General features: G+C 63.7%; 8 protein-coding genes across 8 annotated transcripts; 5 read left to right on the top strand and 3 right to left on the bottom strand.

The window, feature by feature from the left end:
* Positions 1–33: 33 nt before the first annotated feature.
* Positions 34–2,309, bottom strand: Q8F55_008490 (uncharacterized protein; the record flags this gene model as incomplete). Its single annotated transcript, XM_069356886.1, has 3 exons — positions 34–1,622; positions 1,696–2,022; positions 2,057–2,309. The coding sequence occupies 3 exons, from the start codon at positions 2,307–2,309 to the stop codon at positions 34–36; spliced, it is 2,169 nt and encodes a 722-aa protein (XP_069204823.1).
* Positions 2,310–2,568: 259 nt separating this feature from the next.
* Positions 2,569–5,635, top strand: Q8F55_008489 (uncharacterized protein; the record flags this gene model as incomplete). Its single annotated transcript, XM_069356885.1, has 15 exons — positions 2,569–2,653; positions 2,762–2,840; positions 2,874–3,375; positions 3,410–3,651; positions 3,687–3,942; positions 3,980–4,002; positions 4,040–4,174; positions 4,210–4,269; positions 4,307–4,411; positions 4,448–4,516; positions 4,552–4,693; positions 4,732–4,875; positions 4,909–4,980; positions 5,016–5,525; positions 5,561–5,635. 15 exons carry the CDS (start codon positions 2,569–2,571, stop codon positions 5,633–5,635), a joined length of 2,499 nt encoding a protein of 832 aa, XP_069204822.1.
* Positions 5,636–5,903: 268 nt separating this feature from the next.
* Positions 5,904–8,069, top strand: Q8F55_008488 (uncharacterized protein; the record flags this gene model as incomplete). The annotated part of the gene is made up of 6 exons (XM_069356884.1): positions 5,904–6,177; positions 6,214–6,890; positions 6,935–7,281; positions 7,323–7,551; positions 7,583–7,877; positions 7,927–8,069. The coding sequence occupies 6 exons, from the start codon at positions 5,904–5,906 to the stop codon at positions 8,067–8,069; spliced, it is 1,965 nt and encodes a 654-aa protein (XP_069204821.1).
* Positions 8,070–8,140: 71 nt separating this feature from the next.
* On the bottom strand, positions 8,141–10,090 carry Q8F55_008487 (uncharacterized protein; the record flags this gene model as incomplete). The annotated part of the gene is made up of 2 exons (XM_069356883.1): positions 8,141–9,789; positions 9,823–10,090. The coding sequence occupies 2 exons, from the start codon at positions 10,088–10,090 to the stop codon at positions 8,141–8,143; spliced, it is 1,917 nt and encodes a 638-aa protein (XP_069204820.1).
* Positions 10,091–10,501: 411 nt separating this feature from the next.
* Q8F55_008486 (uncharacterized protein) lies at positions 10,502–12,168 on the top strand (the record flags this gene model as incomplete). The annotated part of the gene is made up of 4 exons (XM_069356882.1): positions 10,502–10,601; positions 10,636–11,392; positions 11,438–11,690; positions 11,731–12,168. 4 exons carry the CDS (start codon positions 10,502–10,504, stop codon positions 12,166–12,168), a joined length of 1,548 nt encoding a protein of 515 aa, XP_069204819.1.
* Positions 12,169–12,758: 590 nt separating this feature from the next.
* Positions 12,759–14,274, top strand: Q8F55_008485 (uncharacterized protein; the record flags this gene model as incomplete). The annotated part of the gene is made up of 2 exons (XM_069356881.1): positions 12,759–12,791; positions 12,826–14,274. The coding sequence occupies 2 exons, from the start codon at positions 12,759–12,761 to the stop codon at positions 14,272–14,274; spliced, it is 1,482 nt and encodes a 493-aa protein (XP_069204818.1).
* A 462-nt stretch (positions 14,275–14,736) lies between these two features.
* Q8F55_008484 (uncharacterized protein) lies at positions 14,737–15,870 on the top strand (the record flags this gene model as incomplete). Its single annotated transcript, XM_069356880.1, has 1 exon — positions 14,737–15,870. The coding sequence occupies one exon, from the start codon at positions 14,737–14,739 to the stop codon at positions 15,868–15,870; it is 1,134 nt and encodes a 377-aa protein (XP_069204817.1).
* Positions 15,871–15,941: 71 nt separating this feature from the next.
* On the bottom strand, positions 15,942–16,790 carry Q8F55_008483 (uncharacterized protein; the record flags this gene model as incomplete). The annotated part of the gene is made up of 1 exon (XM_069356879.1): positions 15,942–16,790. One exon carries the CDS (start codon positions 16,788–16,790, stop codon positions 15,942–15,944), a length of 849 nt encoding a protein of 282 aa, XP_069204816.1.
* Between the last annotated feature and the right edge of the window lie 133 nt (positions 16,791–16,923).

Genomic DNA, 16,923 nt, shown 5'->3' with positions numbered 1-16,923 from the left:
GTCCAACAGTTGCATATCACAGTACAGACCCGCCTACACTTCCAGTGCCCACTCGTTCGGCACCCGGCCCTCGAGCAACTCGACATACTCGCCCGCGGCGGGCAGGTTCCCCGCATGCTCGTGGTAAAACTCCCCGATCCTCCGCGTGAGGTTGTCGACCCCGAAGCCGTAGTACTCGTACAGCATGTCAGCTGGTGCGGCATGACCAAAGCCGACCATGTGTGCGCCAGCGTGCGCGTACTTGGCCCACCCCGTGGAGACGTACGCCTCGATCGAGACGACGAGGGACTCGCGCGTCGGGAGCATGGCCCGTCGGTACGCCTCGGGCTGGGCGTCGAAGTGGACCTGCGAGGGCATGGACACGACGCGGGCCGCGAGGCCTTGCGCTGCGAGCTTGTCGGCGACCTGGACGGCGAGCGAGACCTCGGAGCCGGTCGCGACGAGCGTGATTGCCGCCTTGTCGTCGCCGTGGACGACGTACGCGCCGAGCTTGACCTTGTTGCGGTCGGTACCCGGGAGCAGTGGCAGGTTCTGGCGCGATAGCGAGATGATCGACGGGCGGTTGGCGTGCGTCTCGCCCGCGGCGACGAGGTACGCGCCCATCACCTCCTCGGCGTCGGCGGGGCGGAGGAACGTCATGCCCGGGATGGCGCGGAAGAGGGCAGCGACGGCAATGGGCTGGTGCGTGGGGCCGAGGGCGCCGACGCCGATCCCGTCGTGCGTCGCGACGCCGATGACCCGCAGGCGTTGGAGCGCGGCCATGCGGTTCGCTGGCGACGAGTAGAGGAAGAACATGAGGAACGTCGAGATAACGGGGAGGAACGCGCCCCTGTGGTACGCCGCGAGGCCGTTCCCGACTGCCGCCATGGCGTGCTCACGCACACCCCAGCGCACGCTGCGGCCGGTGTAGTCGCCCAGCGCCGTGGTCGGGTTCTGGAACTCGACCTGGCCGGGGTAGTTGACGAGGCACGACGACGCGAGGTCGCCAGAGCCCGTGATCCAGCTGACGTCTTTCGGCGCGAGGGCCTGAATTGCGAGACTCGACGCCGTTCGGGTCGCGATGTCGGCGGGGAGTGACTCCTTCGAGGGTAGGTCGGCCTCCCACCCCTCGCGCAGCTTGCCTTCCAGGCGGCGGGTGAGCTCGGCGTACGCTGTGGGGTGAGCCGCGGCGTAGCGATCGAACAAGGCGGTCCACTCGGCCTCCGCCTTGGCGCCGCGCGGTCCAACTGGCGCAAAGTACTCGTACACCTCTGGTGGGACGACAAACTTGGCGGAGGGGTCAAACCCCAGGTTCTGCTTTGTCTCGGCGAGGTTGTCCGCGCCGAGGGGAGAACCGTGGACGAGGTGGGTGTTGGCCTTGGACGACCCGTACCCGATGCTTGTCTGGACGTGGACGAGGATCGGCTTGCCCCGGACGGTCCGGGCCTCGTCGAGCGCAGCGACAATCTTGCCCACGTCGTTGGTCACCTCGCCAACGGAGATGACGTGCCACCCCTGCGCGGCGAGCTTGGCGGGTGTGTCGTCGGTGAAGCACGCGTCGATGGTGCCGTCGACCGTGACGTTGTTCTGGTCGTAGATCATGATGAGGTTGTCGAGGCCCCAGTGGCCGGCAAGAGAGATGGCTGCAACGTTAGTCACCGACATTACGACGCATAGGTGACGACAAACAGCCACTGCCGTCCACCGCCGACTCACCCTCCATGCCCACGCCCTCCTGGATGCAGCCGTCACCGGTGAAGCACCACACCTTGCCGTCGACGATGGGGAACCCTTCGCGGTTGTACAGCGCGCCAAGCTGCTTTCCAGCCATGGCGAGGCCGACGGCATTCGCGATGCCCTGACCCAGCGGGCCCGTGGTCACCTCGATGCCGGGGAACTCGATCTCGGGGTGGCCCGCGGCCGGGCCGTGGAGCACCGGCCCGTGGTAGTTCTTGATGACGTCGAGGGACCAGAACGCGTGTCCAGTGAGATGGAGGATGATGTACTGCAGGAGTGAGGCATGTCCCGCCGACAGCACGAAGCCTGATGTCAGCGTAGTCACGGCTCCACGACGTACGGTCACGAGCAAACCACTCGGTGTTGGCCGGGTTGTACCGCAACTGGTACCGGTACAGCGCGATGGCGATGGACGCGGCGCCCATTGCCGTACCGGGGTGTCCGCTGCCGTACTGCTGGCAGAGGTCGGCCGCGAGAAGGCGCATCGTGTTGAGCACGGTCTGCTCACGCTCATCGGGGGAGTACCCGGCCGAAGCGGGCTTGACGGGCTTGTCATCCACGGGGATGATCTGGGTCGTTGCGATGGGGGCCATGGTGGGGGATTATGCTTGAGCTATCCATTGTGCGCTGGTGTGCCGACTTATATGCAAGGTTGTTCGAGTTGATGATGGCAATAGACGGCTCGAAGTCGAGGTCGAGGCGGGGTTGTGGGGTGGGACCGGACATAAGCCCGTGGATGACAAAGTGAGATCCGGCTTAAATCCGGTCCACCCAACACGTCGCTCCATCGCATCTCTTGTCGCTCCTCAAGTCCACCTCACGCCATATCCATCTCCTGTCACCTCCCATCCCATGTCCGACATGAGCGATACACCGGATCGCGACGGTCCACGCCCGGCAAAGCGTCGCCGACAGCGGCCCCACCTCAGCTGCACAGGTAAGTCCGTTGGCTGTTGTATCTGCTGACCTCAGAATGTCGGCGTCTCAAGATGAAGTGCGACAGGCAATGTATGCACGGTCGTGTGGTCCCTCCTGACGTCCCCAGTCCCGTGCGCCAACTGTATCCGCCGCGATTGTGCGGCAGACTGCCATCGTGGTGGTCCGGGGGCCCGACCTTCTGTGGGGTATGTGATACAGCAATGCTGCGCTGACTGTAGCACCCCGGCCGACCCGGACACCAGTTTGAGCCTCGCTGACCGACTGGCCCACCTTGAGAGTCTCGTTCAGCAACAACAGCTCGGAGGCAGCCCGGCCCCGCCCACGGCGGGTCTCCTCGTGACGCCAGCCACGACCAGGCAGGCGGACTTGCAGCACTCCTCGCCGCTGGTCGTCCCCTCCTCCGCCGACCAGGACGTGTTCGCGGACTACACCCACAGTTCCGGCTTGCACGGCATCACGGCACTGGCGGCGGCTACCGATCTCGTCGATAGGCAGCCGATGGCGCTGGTGGAGCCAGCCATCGAAGCCGATTCAGGGTTCGATGCCGCCGACACTGGGTTCGATGTCGCGGACATGGGGGGAGACGAGCCCGGCCCGTCTACCCATCAGCGCCAGTCACCAGGGCCTGGTGAGACGCAGGACATCGGCACGCTGGTCATGTTCCCGTCCGGCCGGTCCAAGTTTCTCGGCCGCACAGCAGCGAGCGAATGGCTGCAACAGGTATGTCGGGACGGCATTCCTCCGCTGACGCCAGCACGACGTCGATGAGGCCGAGTCTCCACCATCAGATAGCCGTGCACCATCACCAGCACCCGATCCGGGATCAGCTGGGTGGCCATCGACTACAGGAGCTAGTCCTCTTGACACTGTTCGGACCGCGTTCCCCTTCAACACGGCGACCAGGACCTTGTCGACGTCCGCTCTGCTGTCCCAGCTCCCGCCTCTCAGCGATGGACGCACACTCGTCAACGCGTACCTGCGGCACTTTGCGTGGCAGTGAGTGAAGAGGGGGAGCTCCACCAACACCACAGCTATCACATCGTGTCTGAAGCACGACTGTGGGGTATCCTGGACCGTGCGTATGGCCTCCGCCGAGATCAAGACCGGGTGTGGGTGCCCGCCGACCAGCTGGCCCTCCTCTACATTGTCTTCGCCATGGGGACATATTTTAACCTCGAGTTGCCCCCCGACGATCCCGGTGTGGACGACTACCTCAAGCTCTCACAATGCTGCCTTGCAAAGGCAGACTTCATCACGAAGCACACGCTTGCTGGTGTCCAAACCCTTGTGAGTCCCCGACGACTCGAGTAAGCTGACTCCCCAGCACATCATGGCCAGTCTCATGCTGTAAGTCACTCGTTGATGTCCACCCACTGACGTCCAGTGGCCTGGATACCGGGCGGAACGGCGACAACGCTTGGCCAATGTACGGACTCATGCTGCGGATCGTTCAAGCAATGGGTCTGCATCGCGACGGGACGCGGTTTGGTCTGGAGGAGGAGAGCGCAGACGAGCGCAGGTAAGCACCCTCTGCACTTCATCAACTGACCCCAGACGTGTATTCTGGGAGGGCTACTCACTCGACACCATTTTCTCCAACAAGTATGCCCGACCGTGAGTGCAACGAGAACGTCCTGGCCTGACGCCCCAGCGGCGCATTCAACCCCGATTACACCGACACTGCATACCCATCTCCAGTCCAAGATGATAACGCCTTCTACCGCATCAAGTACGAGCTGACACCACTGTTCTGGGCGTGAGTGGGGGCGCTGTGTCCACGCTGACACTACAGCGTGATGGACCATTCGATGCGGGTCCGCACACCGCCCTACAGCAGTGTGCAGGAGATCAGCAGGCGCATGTGAGTACCGCACACAGTCTCATATCTGATCTCAGTTCCGAGTACGAAAGCAACCTGCCCTTCGAGATGCGCTGCCGCCCATACATGGCCGCCCTCCCGTCACTCTTTCCAGACCCAGATTCTGCAGCACTTGCCTCGCCCCCAATAGACAGGCGCAATCTTCAAAAGTCATTTCAGGTATGAGCGCACCCTTGGTGATGTGGCTGACTTCTTAGGTGTTTACTGTCGGAATCAAGCTGAGCGAGTGCTTGATCGACCTGCACCGGCCCTACTACTGGAAGGCCCTCTCCGAGAACCCGTCAGACCCCACACGGTCAAAGTTTGCTCCATCGTACCTCACCGTGGTTGAGCGGTGCAATGTGAGTGCTGCAGTGCAAGGACGCTGACCCCAGGCCATCGTGGTCATCGCCGCGTCCATCTACGACCTATTCCCGCAACCCGCTGCACGCCACTGGTGGTTCTGGGTGAGTGCACAGACGTATGTGCAGCTGACAACCAGTACCATGCCTTCAGTGCGGCAGTGTGCATGGTGACCCTTGTCATCAAGAGCCCCCGGAACCCGCTTGTTCCCTTCGCCCGCAACCTCGTGGACACGGTGATTTACCTGTACACTGCAGTAGTTGCACACCGCAACTCCCCGATGATGGTCAAGAATCTCGCGTTCTTGCAAACGTTGCGCAAGAGGATGGGGGTCAAGGTGGCTCAGATCACGGCTAATGGCACTTCAACCGACGCCGCTGGCCGCGACAGCGACGGCCAGGACGACGACGTTGAGCTCTTGGGCTGGACAACGCGGCTCATCGAACGGCAAGGGCACAACCTCCAGTCTGCCCGGCTGCGCGCAACTTCCCTCCAGACTCTACCAGGAGCCATTGGAGCAGCGGGGGCGACAATACCACAGACTGGGGTGTGCGCGGAGCTACCACCGCCCGTCAACCTCCCCGATGACGGCTGGCTCGAGCAGCTGTGGGGATCGCTTGGGAGTACTGTCGAGTCCAGCGACTTGGAAGTAAGTACAGAGCTGGTGCGTGCTGACATTGTCAGAACAACTGGTGGTCTCAGCAGGCGTGGGGTGACCCGTCTACCTTGTTCCAGGACACTAGTTTAGGACTCACGTAGCCTCGAGCGATGTAGCAATCGTAAGGTCGGCTCGGTGTCAAGTGCACGTCGTGGTGCATCAGACAATGACGTCATATTGGGTGCTGTTTGGTTCTTGAACGTGGAACTCGCGTGCGATGCACGTGTTTTCATCATGTGATGCACTCGATAGCTCGATACTCGATGCACTCGATATGACGTTCTCGCCCCAGCTTTGACCTGCCTGTCTTTCTTTGCCTTGTCATTATCTTCCTCGTCGTCACGACAAGACGGCCTCGAGGCCTCGAGGATGCCCCCAGGACTTGACCTCTCCACGCTCAGAGACCCACTGGCCGTGTTTGACGACTATGCCCTCCTCGAGATCTTCTCCCACCTCGACTTCCATGACATCATCCTGTCGGCCTGCAACGTCTCGAAGCGCTGGCGATCATGGTGCGAGCGTATTAAGGTCTGCAAACGAAGTCTCGAAGCATCGGTGTACGCAGTAGACGAGCAGGTAATCAAGCACCGCATCACGATCGATGGCAAGAATGCAGACGACTTTGCCGACTGGAGGGCGCACTGTGAGACGCGAAGGCAGAGCCCCGCTGACAACCCAGGCCTGGGAAGCTACAAGGACCACCTCGCATGGAAGAACGGCGACATATCAGTTCAATGGTCACCAGAGGTGTTGACCGGGAGATTCCGCCGGCTCTGCTACATCAGCGACGTTGATCCAGGAGAGGGGACCATCCTGCGCTTTAGCGATGATGCTTACATGGACATCATCGACGAGAAGAGTCTTATGCCGATCCACAGCAAAGTCGAGCTATGGCTGGGGGCTGAAGATTACATGGCTCGCTGTGTCGACATCTTTGGCGCCGTGCTATATGGCCGACAAGAAACCCCGACTGGCGAGATTCTGGTCCATCTATGGGTCACCGAAAGAGCGCGGAAGCTCCTCCCCGATGAGCTTGCTGCGGCATGGTCACCTCGCCCTCCCGACATGACTGGCTTCCAGTATCTGGCAACATTCACTCTGGCAAATTTTTCCATCTTTCAGAATGGGTGGACACTGGGTGTCGAGGAAGTTTCCCCGCGCATCCACGCGCTTATCGTCGCGGTCGACGATTTGCAGCTGAAGGGTGTCGGCAGCATCTCGGTGTCGCGTCTGGCTACCATGAAGTCTTCGGATGTCAGTGAGGCTGTGGGCACCGCGGTGGTGCCTGCACTTCAGCCTACACAGGCCATCCCTACTTCCGAGGACGGGCTGATGGAGGGGGAGCACGGTCCCGCCGTAAGCCCCGTTTGGACTTTCGCTGTACCAGGCTAACCCAACAGGGCCTATTGGTTGATTCAGATTTTGTCCTCCGGCATGATGGTCCCCGAGTGCAGGTATACTCTAGAGCTAGCTCTGAGTGGGTCCTGACGGTCCCGAGTATCGCGCCACAGCCGATCGCAATCGGCTATGACATCGGTCGCCTGGTAGACGTCGTCGCACAGGCTTTCCGCCGGCCCGATGAGAGCGCCTTGTCCAACTGTGGCTCCTTTCCCACTGGTCACGGTATCAAGCGCTTTAAGACGAGGAGAGGCCTTCGCTATGGCAGAGACCCAGAGGAGACGGCACGACATGAGTGGTTTTGCCAGGATTTCACCACGCTCGATAGGTGGTGCGTTGACATGGAAAAGTGAGTAACTGGAACCTGGTATCATGCTGATGGTCCAACAGGACTCTACTCGCCGGTAAAGACCTAGTTCTCGTGTCCGACGCGACCCATATCCAAATCATCAAAGACTACCGCGCAGTCTTCGCCGCGGCAGCAGCACGACCTCCGGCCGAGCGTGCCAACCTGGTTGCGGCAAACACAATCATGCTGGGCTACGAACATGATGAGTATGACTACCTTGGTATTTCCCAAGCGGTCCAAACTTCTGGTCGCAATCTCATGATTGCCTTCGTGCGTTCTGAGCTCAAAGGCTCACATGCAGGAACACTTCATGCTCGTCTTCGACGTGTCACGCATGACTATACCGTCGGCTGACGACGCCGACCCCAGGGTGGAGTACCTTGCGATCCATTACCCGAGACACGATTTTGCGAACCGGTTTGACGACAGGAGCATCAGGCGCCTAGCCATGGGCCCAAGCGGGATCTACGAAATGGCTCGCCTCACTGGAACCACCAGCCACGAGTGGAGAGAGGAAGAGAAACGCAGTGTCCTCAACTCTCCGTGGCACCGAAGTTGGGCTGTGCAGATCCAGAAGACTGACCCACGGACGTGGAGTGAGTTGCTTCCGGATCCGCTCGAGCAGTGCTGACACGTTCGGTGTAGCTGCACTCCGCGCCATTAGGTTTCACCACACCAATCACCGACCTATGGTCTACATCGATCATGATGACGAACCGGAAGGCGAAGGCGCCCAAGAGGAAGCAGGCGCGGCGGAGCAACCGAGTGAAGCTCAAGTGGTCGAATAGTATCTGGTATCGAACCCTTGCATCCTTCTACCGCGCGAACACGTTGTGCTAATACTCATGATTGACGCTCCTCACACAGCTGCGAGGTACGGCGTGTCGGCACCCCTGACACCCTCCAACCTCGCCTTGATGCGGAGAGCGACCTTGTGCGAGTGGTATCTCGCCTGCTGCAGCGCACCGACCATGATCCACATGTTGGGCACGCCACAATCGCGCCACGCGGCATTGATCTCGCCTTCCTCGTCCACCCCCCAGATCTGCTTGGTGCGGTTTGCCACGTCGTCACCAAGCGCGAGGCGGATGCTGTCGACGGCGTTCGAGAAGCCCGTGGCGAAGATGACGAGGTCGTACTGCTGTGCCCTGTGTCCGTCCAGCACGACGCCGTCCTCAGTGAAACACTCAATCGACCCCTGCTCGACCCGGATGTTGCCCTTGATGATCTCCTCGCACGCCCCGGCTTCGAAGTAGAACCCGCCGTGGCGTGTGTCGTTAAGCGTGACCTTGCCCGTGCCGCGCTGGCCACGCCATGTCTTGAATCCCCTCTTTTCGATCCCGAGGATGAGGTCGTGATCGAGCTCGGTGAGTTCGGACACGACGCGACGCATGACCTCCTCCGTCTGTCCTGCAGGCAGGCCAAAGAACACGCGGTCCGCAACCTCGTGGTCTGGCTGTGTGCCATCCTCGAGCGGGGCGTAGTCCGCGAGCATGCGCGACACGGCGTTGGGCAGCGACATGACGTACGTCGCCGAGCGCTGGAGGAGTGTAACGTCGATGCCACGTCGGGCAAAGTCGTATGCTGTGTCGAAACCTGACGACGACGTGCCGACTACAAGCACGCGCCTGCCCTCCCACCCGCGGCTGGTGTCGTGCTCGGTCGAGTGCTTGATCGTGCCCTTGAACTGCTCGGCGCCAGGGACGGTAGGCATCTTGGCGACGCCCGCCAACGAGGTGGCCATGACGACGTGCTTCGGGTGGAAGATGCGCGTGCCCTTGCCCCCTCGTTCGACCTCGACCGTCCACGCGCCGTCCGCCGACTGGCTACAGCCGCTCACCCGCGCGCCAGTCCACACGGTGAGCTCGAGCGCGGAAGCATACCACTCGAACCAGTCGGCGAGCTTGGCCGATGGCGTGTACGTCGGCCAGTGCTTCGGGAACGGCATGTACGGGAAGTGGTCGGCCCAGTAGGGGAAGTGGAGCGAGAGGGCCTCGTACCGGCCGCGCCAGTTGTCCCCGAGGCGGGGGTTGCGCTCAACGACGAGGCTCGACACCCCAAGTGCTTTGAGCCTCGCGGCGGTCATAAGGCCGTTCTGCCCACCGCCGACGATGAGCACGTCTGGCTCGGTGTCGGTGAGGTCGGTGTCGAGCGCGCGCTGCACCGCCCACGAGTTAGGCCCAGTCATGTGCCCGTCTCGGTCGGGCAGCTCGGGGAAGGCGTTCAGCCGCTCGATCACGGTGTTGAGCGTCCAGATCTTGTACCCCTCGGGGGTGAGCACGAGGGTGAGGAGGGCCGAGGCGCCGATATCGTCTGTCGCGATGTCGACATGGGCCTGGACGTACGACAGGTCGGGGTACGGGCGCTTGATGAGGGGGGCGGGCGCGGCGAGCGAGACAGAGCGCACGCGCGTGGCAGGGAGCAGGTCGGACGCCGCCTTGAGGATCTGCGGCCGGAAGTTGAACGTGCGGTAGTCCCACGTGAAGGCAGCGCGGTCGCGCCACGCGCCTGGCCGTCAGCGGGACCTCTTGTTCAGCTCACCATGCTCGAGGAAGAGGTTGGCGAACGCGACGGCGTCCTGCGCGACGAGCGCGCCGCCGAGCGCCGCCACGACGTCGCCCGCGACCGCGGCCGCGTCGGCATCCGCGGGGATCTCGAGCGCCTCGCCGCCGTGTGTCGGCAGTGCGTGGTTGTACTTGAACTTGTAGTTGAAGTCGGGCGCGATGGGGTCCGGGTGGACGGGCAGCGGCTCGCGCGTAGGCTTCACTGGCGCCGGGGTGGTGGGCTTCTCGAGGGCGATGGGGGACATGGTGTATGGGAGGGTGGGATACGGCGCTGCGTGCGCATCGAGGTATTTAGTCTGTCGTGTACTGACGAGCAGTGAAGCGGCATGTGGGGCTCGATGTCTCCCTCGGAGATAAGTGCCACGACCGGACATGAGCCTCCTCGACACGCCGGACATTACACGGATCACGGCGATAAAGACTTGACTCGGGTTCGCGGAATGTGCCCCGCGCCCAATCTCCGACACGCGGCCTTGGCATCGGCTACGACGACTGTCGTCTGACCTCTGCTCAACATCTGCAACCTCAATGTCCTTTGCCACATCTCCGCAACTCGTTGCATCGCCCAACCCCATGGGCTTCGTGGCGCCTGGGGAACCGCGGGGCCGAGAGGCATAAAACGACGCGTGTGCTCCGCCTGACCCCCCGCAACAACCATGAAGACCCAGTTCAACATCTTCCGGCGCGGCCGGCCGCTGCGCGCGGCAGTCACCTTTGCGTGCCAGATGGCCTTTGTGCTCTTCGGCTACGACCAGGGTGGGTGCGAGTGTGTACTCAGAGCTGACCCCAGGCGTCTTCAGCGGCATCATCGGCAACGAGGACTACCTGCGCACCTTCAACCACCCGAACGCCGGGCTCACGGGCATCATCGTGTCCATCTTCAACCTGGGCTGCTTCTTCGGCTGCATCCTCACCTTCTTCATCTGCGAGCTGTTGGGCCGGCGCAAGTGTATGTGGTTCGCCATGGTCTTCATCGTCGTCGGCGCCACCATGCAGACGGTGGCCTCCAACGTGCCCCTCATGATGGTCGGCCGCTTCATCACCGGCATCGGGACGGGCATCGAGGCGAGCACCGTCCCGCCGTACCTGTCGGAAATTTGCCCGCCGCACAAGCGCGGCCGGCTCGTCTCCAGCGCGCCGCTCTTCATCGGTATCGGCATCGTCATCGCCTTCTGGTTCGACTACGGCATGGCCCACGTCCCCGGCGGGCTGTCGTGGCGCCTGCCCATCGGCTTCCAGATGGTGTGGGCCGTCATCGTCGTGTTCCTCGTCTTCGGCCTGCCCGAGTCCCCGCGCTACCTGTACGTGCATGGCCGGAACGACGAGGCGCTCCAGGTACTGTGTGATATCAACGACGCCCGCCCCGATGACCCGGCCATCGTCAAGGAGCAGGGTGAGATCCTCGACGCGATCGCGCTCGAGCGCGAGCACGGCGAGTACCAGTGGTCGCAGCTGTTCAAGCGAGACGACGTGCAGACGAGCCGCCGGCTCGTTCTCGCGTACTTTAGCATGTTCTTCCAGCAGCTCACGTGGGTCAACAACTGCGTGTGAGTGTGGAGTGGAGGAAGTACAACGGGCGAAGCTTATGCCAGCGTCTACCTCACCACGGTGCTCGAGACGAGTGTCGGGCTCGACCGCAACCTCTCGCTCATCCTCGGCGGCGCCGTCAACATCGTTTTCACCGTCGGATGCCTCATCCCCACCCTCTTCCTCGACCAGATGGGCCGCCGCAAGCCGATGCTCGTCGGCAGTGCAGGCTGCGGCGTCTCCATGCTGCTCATCGCCGTCCTCCTCAGCTTTGGCAAGAAGGTGACCAGCACGGCGAGCATCGCCTTCTTCTTCACCGTGAGTCGCCCCCACCCCATTCCCACCACTCACGCCCCAGTTCATGTTCTCGCACGGCGCGACGTGGAACGGCGTCGCGTTCGCGTACATCCCCGAAATCCTGCCCCTGCACATCCGCGCAAAGGGCACGGCGCTCTGCATCTCGGGCAACTTCCTGTGGAACTTTTTCGTCGTCATGGTGTCCCCGACCATCCTCGAGGCGCTGACCTGGAAGGCGTTCATCCTCTTCGGCCTCACGTCCATCTGCTTCATCCCCATCATCTACGTGTACTACCCCGAGACGACGCGCCTCAGCCTCGAGGAGATCGACTGGCTCTTCCTCAAGCCCGACGTGGTCAAGACGTCGATCCAGGTGGCTAAGCACGGCTGGGGCGCGCTCCTCGAGGGGCCGCACCCGCGCAGCGTGGGGAGCGAGGAGGAGAAGGGCGGGGGTGTGGTGCATACCGAGGAGGTGGATCTGAAGAAGGGGAGTGTGTAGGGGTTGCGGAGTGAAGCAGTTGAAGCAAAGAGCGAGTGAATGAATCAATGATCGGAGGATGAAGTGTTAGTGGCACGATCGTGGTGTTGCTGGGATGGGCGCGACGGATTCTGGCGCGTCACTCGCGTCTTCACGTACTGCTCAGAGGGTCGTGAACAGGATTAATGGCTCGCAACCGTCATGAGCGGGCCCCCAGTGACCTGATTGTAGACGCTGGTGCTCTCGTTTGCGCTACGCTGTACACGGAGTGGCACCAACGCAACCAATGATGCCTCATACCGAGGCCGACGAGAGCGGTCGGAGATTGATGGGCTGAAGATAACACTGGTAGCGTCGTGCTGCCTAGCTCCCGGGGATTGATAGGGGTTAGGAGTCGCTCACACGACCATCCCAGACTCGTTTCAGGCGGGTTTATGTTGATGTCAAGGTGCTTCCACACCGAGCGGACATAAGATCGGACATAAACCTGGGCGGAGTGTCTACCCGATGCGGCGACTGTGGCGGTGGCTCTCCAAAGACGGCGAAGCCGCAGACGGGGTGATATACATGTCTTGCACAACCGGCCCCCTCGCTCGCCTCACACACCCACAATGCGACTCCAGACCCTCACGCCAGAGAACCCAGTACGTCGCGCCCCCAGCCCACCACTCACCCTAGCTCGGCCTCGACGACCCGTCGCTCTTCATCCAGTGCGCCATCGTGAACGGGGCGCACGTGGCCTCGGAGACCACGTTCGCCGTCGACAACCCCGCGACCGGCGAGCAGATCGGCACCTGCCCCGACCTCGGCATCGACGAAGCCCGGGGCGCAATCGACGCCGCGCACGCCGCGTTCCAGAGCTTCAAGCACACCCCCGCCCTCGAGCGGCAGGCCCACCTCCTCAAGCTGCACGCCCTCCTCCTCACGCACGCGGACGACCTCGCGCGCCTCATCGTTTGGGAGAACGGCAAGGCCTGGGGAGACGCAGTCGCGGAGGTCGCCTACGCCGCGAGCTACGTCCTCTGGTTTGCGGGCGAGGCCGTGCGCCAGAACGGCGAGGTGCTGCCCCCCTCTGGGGTGAACCGCAACTTTGTCCTCAGGGCCCCGGTGGGGGTCTGCGCGCTCCTCCTACCGTGGAACTTTCCCATTGGCATGATCGCGCGCAAGGTCGCACCCGTGCTCGCGACCGGGTGCACCGCCGTGGTCAAGGTGCCGGCCGAGACGCCGTACACGAACCTCGCGTTCGTGGAGCTCGTGCACCGCGCCGGCGTGCCGCCGGGCGTGGTGAACGTTGTCACGACGCACGCGCACCTCGTGGCTGTTGGCGCTGAGCTCACGACCAACCCCAAGATCGCGAAGGTGTCCTTCACCGGCTCGACACGCGTCGGGAAGATCCTCGCCGCGCAAGCCGCCAGCACGCTCAAGAAGCTCTCCCTCGAGCTGGGGGGAAACGCCCCGCTCATCGTCTTTGCCGACGCACACCTCCCCACCGCGGTGGCGGGCACGCTGGCGAGCAAGTTCCGTGGCTCGGGCCAGACGTGTGTGTGCGCGAACAGGATCTACGTCCACGACGACGTGTATGAGCAGTTCTCGGCCGCCCTCGCCGCCGAAGTGGCCAAGTTTGTCCCCGGCGCGGGCTTCGAAGACGGCGTGACGCACGGCCCGCTGATCCACAAGGCGGCCGCCGACAAGGTGATGCAGCACCTCGCCGATGCTGTGGCGCACGGCGCAAGGGTGGTCGCAGGGGGCAAGAGGCTGAGCGACACGCTCATCCAGCCGACCGTGCTCGTCGACGTCGAGCCCGACTGCCTCCTGAGCACGGAGGAGACGTTCGGCCCGCTCGCGGCCCTGATCCGCTTCTCGACCGAGGAGGAGGTCGTCGCCCTCGCGAACAGGAGCGAGGTCGGGCTCGCGGGGTACTTCTTTTCGTGCGACGCTGATCGCATCTGGCGCGTCGCGGAGGCGCTGGAGGTCGGCATGGTCGGCGCGAATACCGGCGCGATATCGAACGCCATGGTGCCGTTCGGCGGGGTCAAGGAGAGCGGGTATGGTAAGGAGGGCGGGCGGGACGGGACGGACGAGTATGTGGTTAAGAAGCTGGTAGTGGTGGGCTCGGCGCTGGGGTAGGGTGGGGGGCAGTCTGTAGTTGTGCGGTAGTGCATGCATTCGTGGCTGTGAGCAGAGGTGCGGGGTGCTCGGCATATCGGTCGGGGCCCCAGGCTTGTTATCTCGGCTGTTGATCGTCGATCAACACGCTGTACTCTGCATCGACGCGCAACACGGTCTCTTCCGCAAACTCCAACTGACTGACAGCATGCTGACTGACATGTCGCGGGCTGCTGATGCTGTTGCTGATGCAGTTGCTGACCATTATCCCCACTACAGCCGCTGCTGACAAGCACGACCGGACATAACACCGAACTTGGCCTTTATCGCCGGCGCAGCTCGGCCTCGGTCGACAAGAAGTGGCGGCTGACCTCGTCGTTCGCCGCCCATCGCGACCCATCAGCGCGTATAAGAGACGAGGGGGGCTCGAACACGGCTCCCCATTCCACCACCTCTCCCACCTCCTCACCCCCACCCCCCACCATGACCCAAGTCCGCTCCATCCTCTTCCTCGGCGCGACGGGCTACATTGGCAGCACGGCGCTCGACCGCATCGCCAAAGCCGACCCCAGCGCCACGTTCACAATCTACGCGCGCAACGCCAAGGTGCTCGCGGGTTTTGAAGCCCTATCCCCCCGCTTCAAGGGCGTGCAGGGCAGCCTGGAGGAGCACGACAAGCTGACGGCCCTCGCGGCCACACACGACGTGGTCATCAACGCCGCCGACGCCGACAGCATCAACGCGATCCGCGCGCTCCTCCGCGGCCTCGAGCGCCGCGCTGCCTCCGGCACGGCGCCCGTCTTCATTCATACCTCCGGCACCGGGGTGCTCAGCGACGACGCGCAGGGCGAGTACGCCGGCGACAAGATCTACACCGATGCCTCGGCGGACAGCGCCAAGCTCCCGCCCTGGCTCCCGATCGCGAGCCTCCCCCACGAGGCGCTGCACCGCGACGTCGACCTCGAGATCGAGGCGGCCGACGCCGTGGGCCACGCGCGCACGTACATCGTCCTCCCGTCGACCATCTACGGCATCGCGGACCACCAGTTCGCGCAGGCCGGCCTCTCCAACCCCCAGAGCCAGCAGGTGCCCCACCTCACGCGATGGAGCATCGACCGGCGCGCCGGCGCCGTCGTCGGGCGCGGGGACAACCTCTGGCCGAATGTGCACGTCGACGACGTGGGCGACCTCTTTGCGCTGGTTTACGGGCACGCCGTGGCCGGCGGCGAGCATGGCGCCGGGGGCTACTTCTTCGCCGAGAGCGGCGAGCACAGCCTCAAGCAGGTGGGCGACGCGATCGGCGCCGCGCTGTACAAGCGCGGCCTGGCCGACGCGCCTGGGGCCAAGACGCTCTCCGACGCCGAGCTCGACAAGTACGCCGGCGGGAGCAAGTACCTCGGCGGCAACTCACGCGCCCGGGGCGTGCGCTCGCGCGCGATCGGCTGGAAGCCGACACATGGGCTGGCCGACTTCCTCGCCGAGATTGACACGGACGTCGCGTGGACGCTCGCGCACGACCGCGGCAAGGGCGCCGACGGGCGCTGGGTGTTCGGCTCGGGGCCGGTGCGCGTCGGCGACGGCTGGCGCATGCCCCAGGGCGAGGACCGCATGAAGTAGGCGAGGGCCGCAGGTAGACGAGGCATGCACGTTGATCATAAGCTTGCATACGTACAACTTTACTACACCCCCTAACCCCGCATGATCTTGTTCAGCTCGTTGCCGCTTGCGGCCTCGGCCAACGCGGCAAAGTTGCCCTCCTTCAGCAGCTGGGCCGCGCGCATCGTCGCACCCCACGCCACACGGGCCAGCGCGCCGCCCACGCTGACGCGGCGCACGCCGAGCGCCTCGACGTCTTTAAGGGAGAGGGCGGACGCGCCCCCAATGAGCAGGTTGACGGGCTTTGGCGCGACCGCGGCCACGACGGCGCGGATGTGCTCGGGGTTCGAGATGCCCGGCGCGTAGAGGCAGTCTGCGCCGGCCGCGCTGTACGCCCTCAGACGGGCGATCGCGTCGTCGATGTCAGGGCGGCCGACGATGAAGTTCTCGGCCCGCCCGACGAGGAGCACGTCGGCGCCGGCCGCGTCGATCGCCGCGCGCGCCGCTGCGACGCGCTGCGCCGCCTCCTCGATACTACGGAGGGGCTCGGTGTGCGCCGCCGCGTCTGAAGGCGACGAATACGCGTCCTCGATCGAGATGCCCGCCACGCCCGTGTCGAGGCAGCGCGTGACGGCAGAGTGCACCTCGCCAGGCGTGGAGCCGAAGCCGTCGACAAAGTCCGCGTTGACCGGGAGGCTAGTGGCGGCGACGAGGGAGCGGAGGTGCGCGAGCGTCTCGTCGAGGGACAGCGCGCTGTCCTCCGTCGCCTGGGTCCACGCGTACCCCGACGAAGTCGACGCGACGGCCGCGAAGCCCTGCGACTCGAGGTACCGCGCCGAGCCGGCGTCCCACGCGTTCGGGAGGAGGAAGCAGCCCGAGGCGTGCAGCTCGCGGAAGGTCGCGCGGCGGGCGGCGATGGCGGCGGCGGTGGGAATGGGCATTGTGGTGTGGGATGGAGAAGAGGATGCGGCTGGAGTGATATATGAGCCGAAGCGATCCGGGTCAGTTTGAAAGCAACGCGACGTCATTGCCGAGCCGAGCAACAACACCGTCAACCGCGGATTGTGGCTGCAG

The sequence above is a fragment of the Vanrija albida genome, assembly GCF_041260175.1.
Source record: "Vanrija albida strain AlHP1 chromosome Unknown contig_7, whole genome shotgun sequence".
NCBI classification, from domain to species: Eukaryota; Fungi; Basidiomycota; class Tremellomycetes; order Trichosporonales; family Trichosporonaceae; genus Vanrija; species Vanrija albida.
Note: the sequence above shows the minus strand (reverse complement) of the source record. Positions and strands in the feature narration are given on the sequence as shown.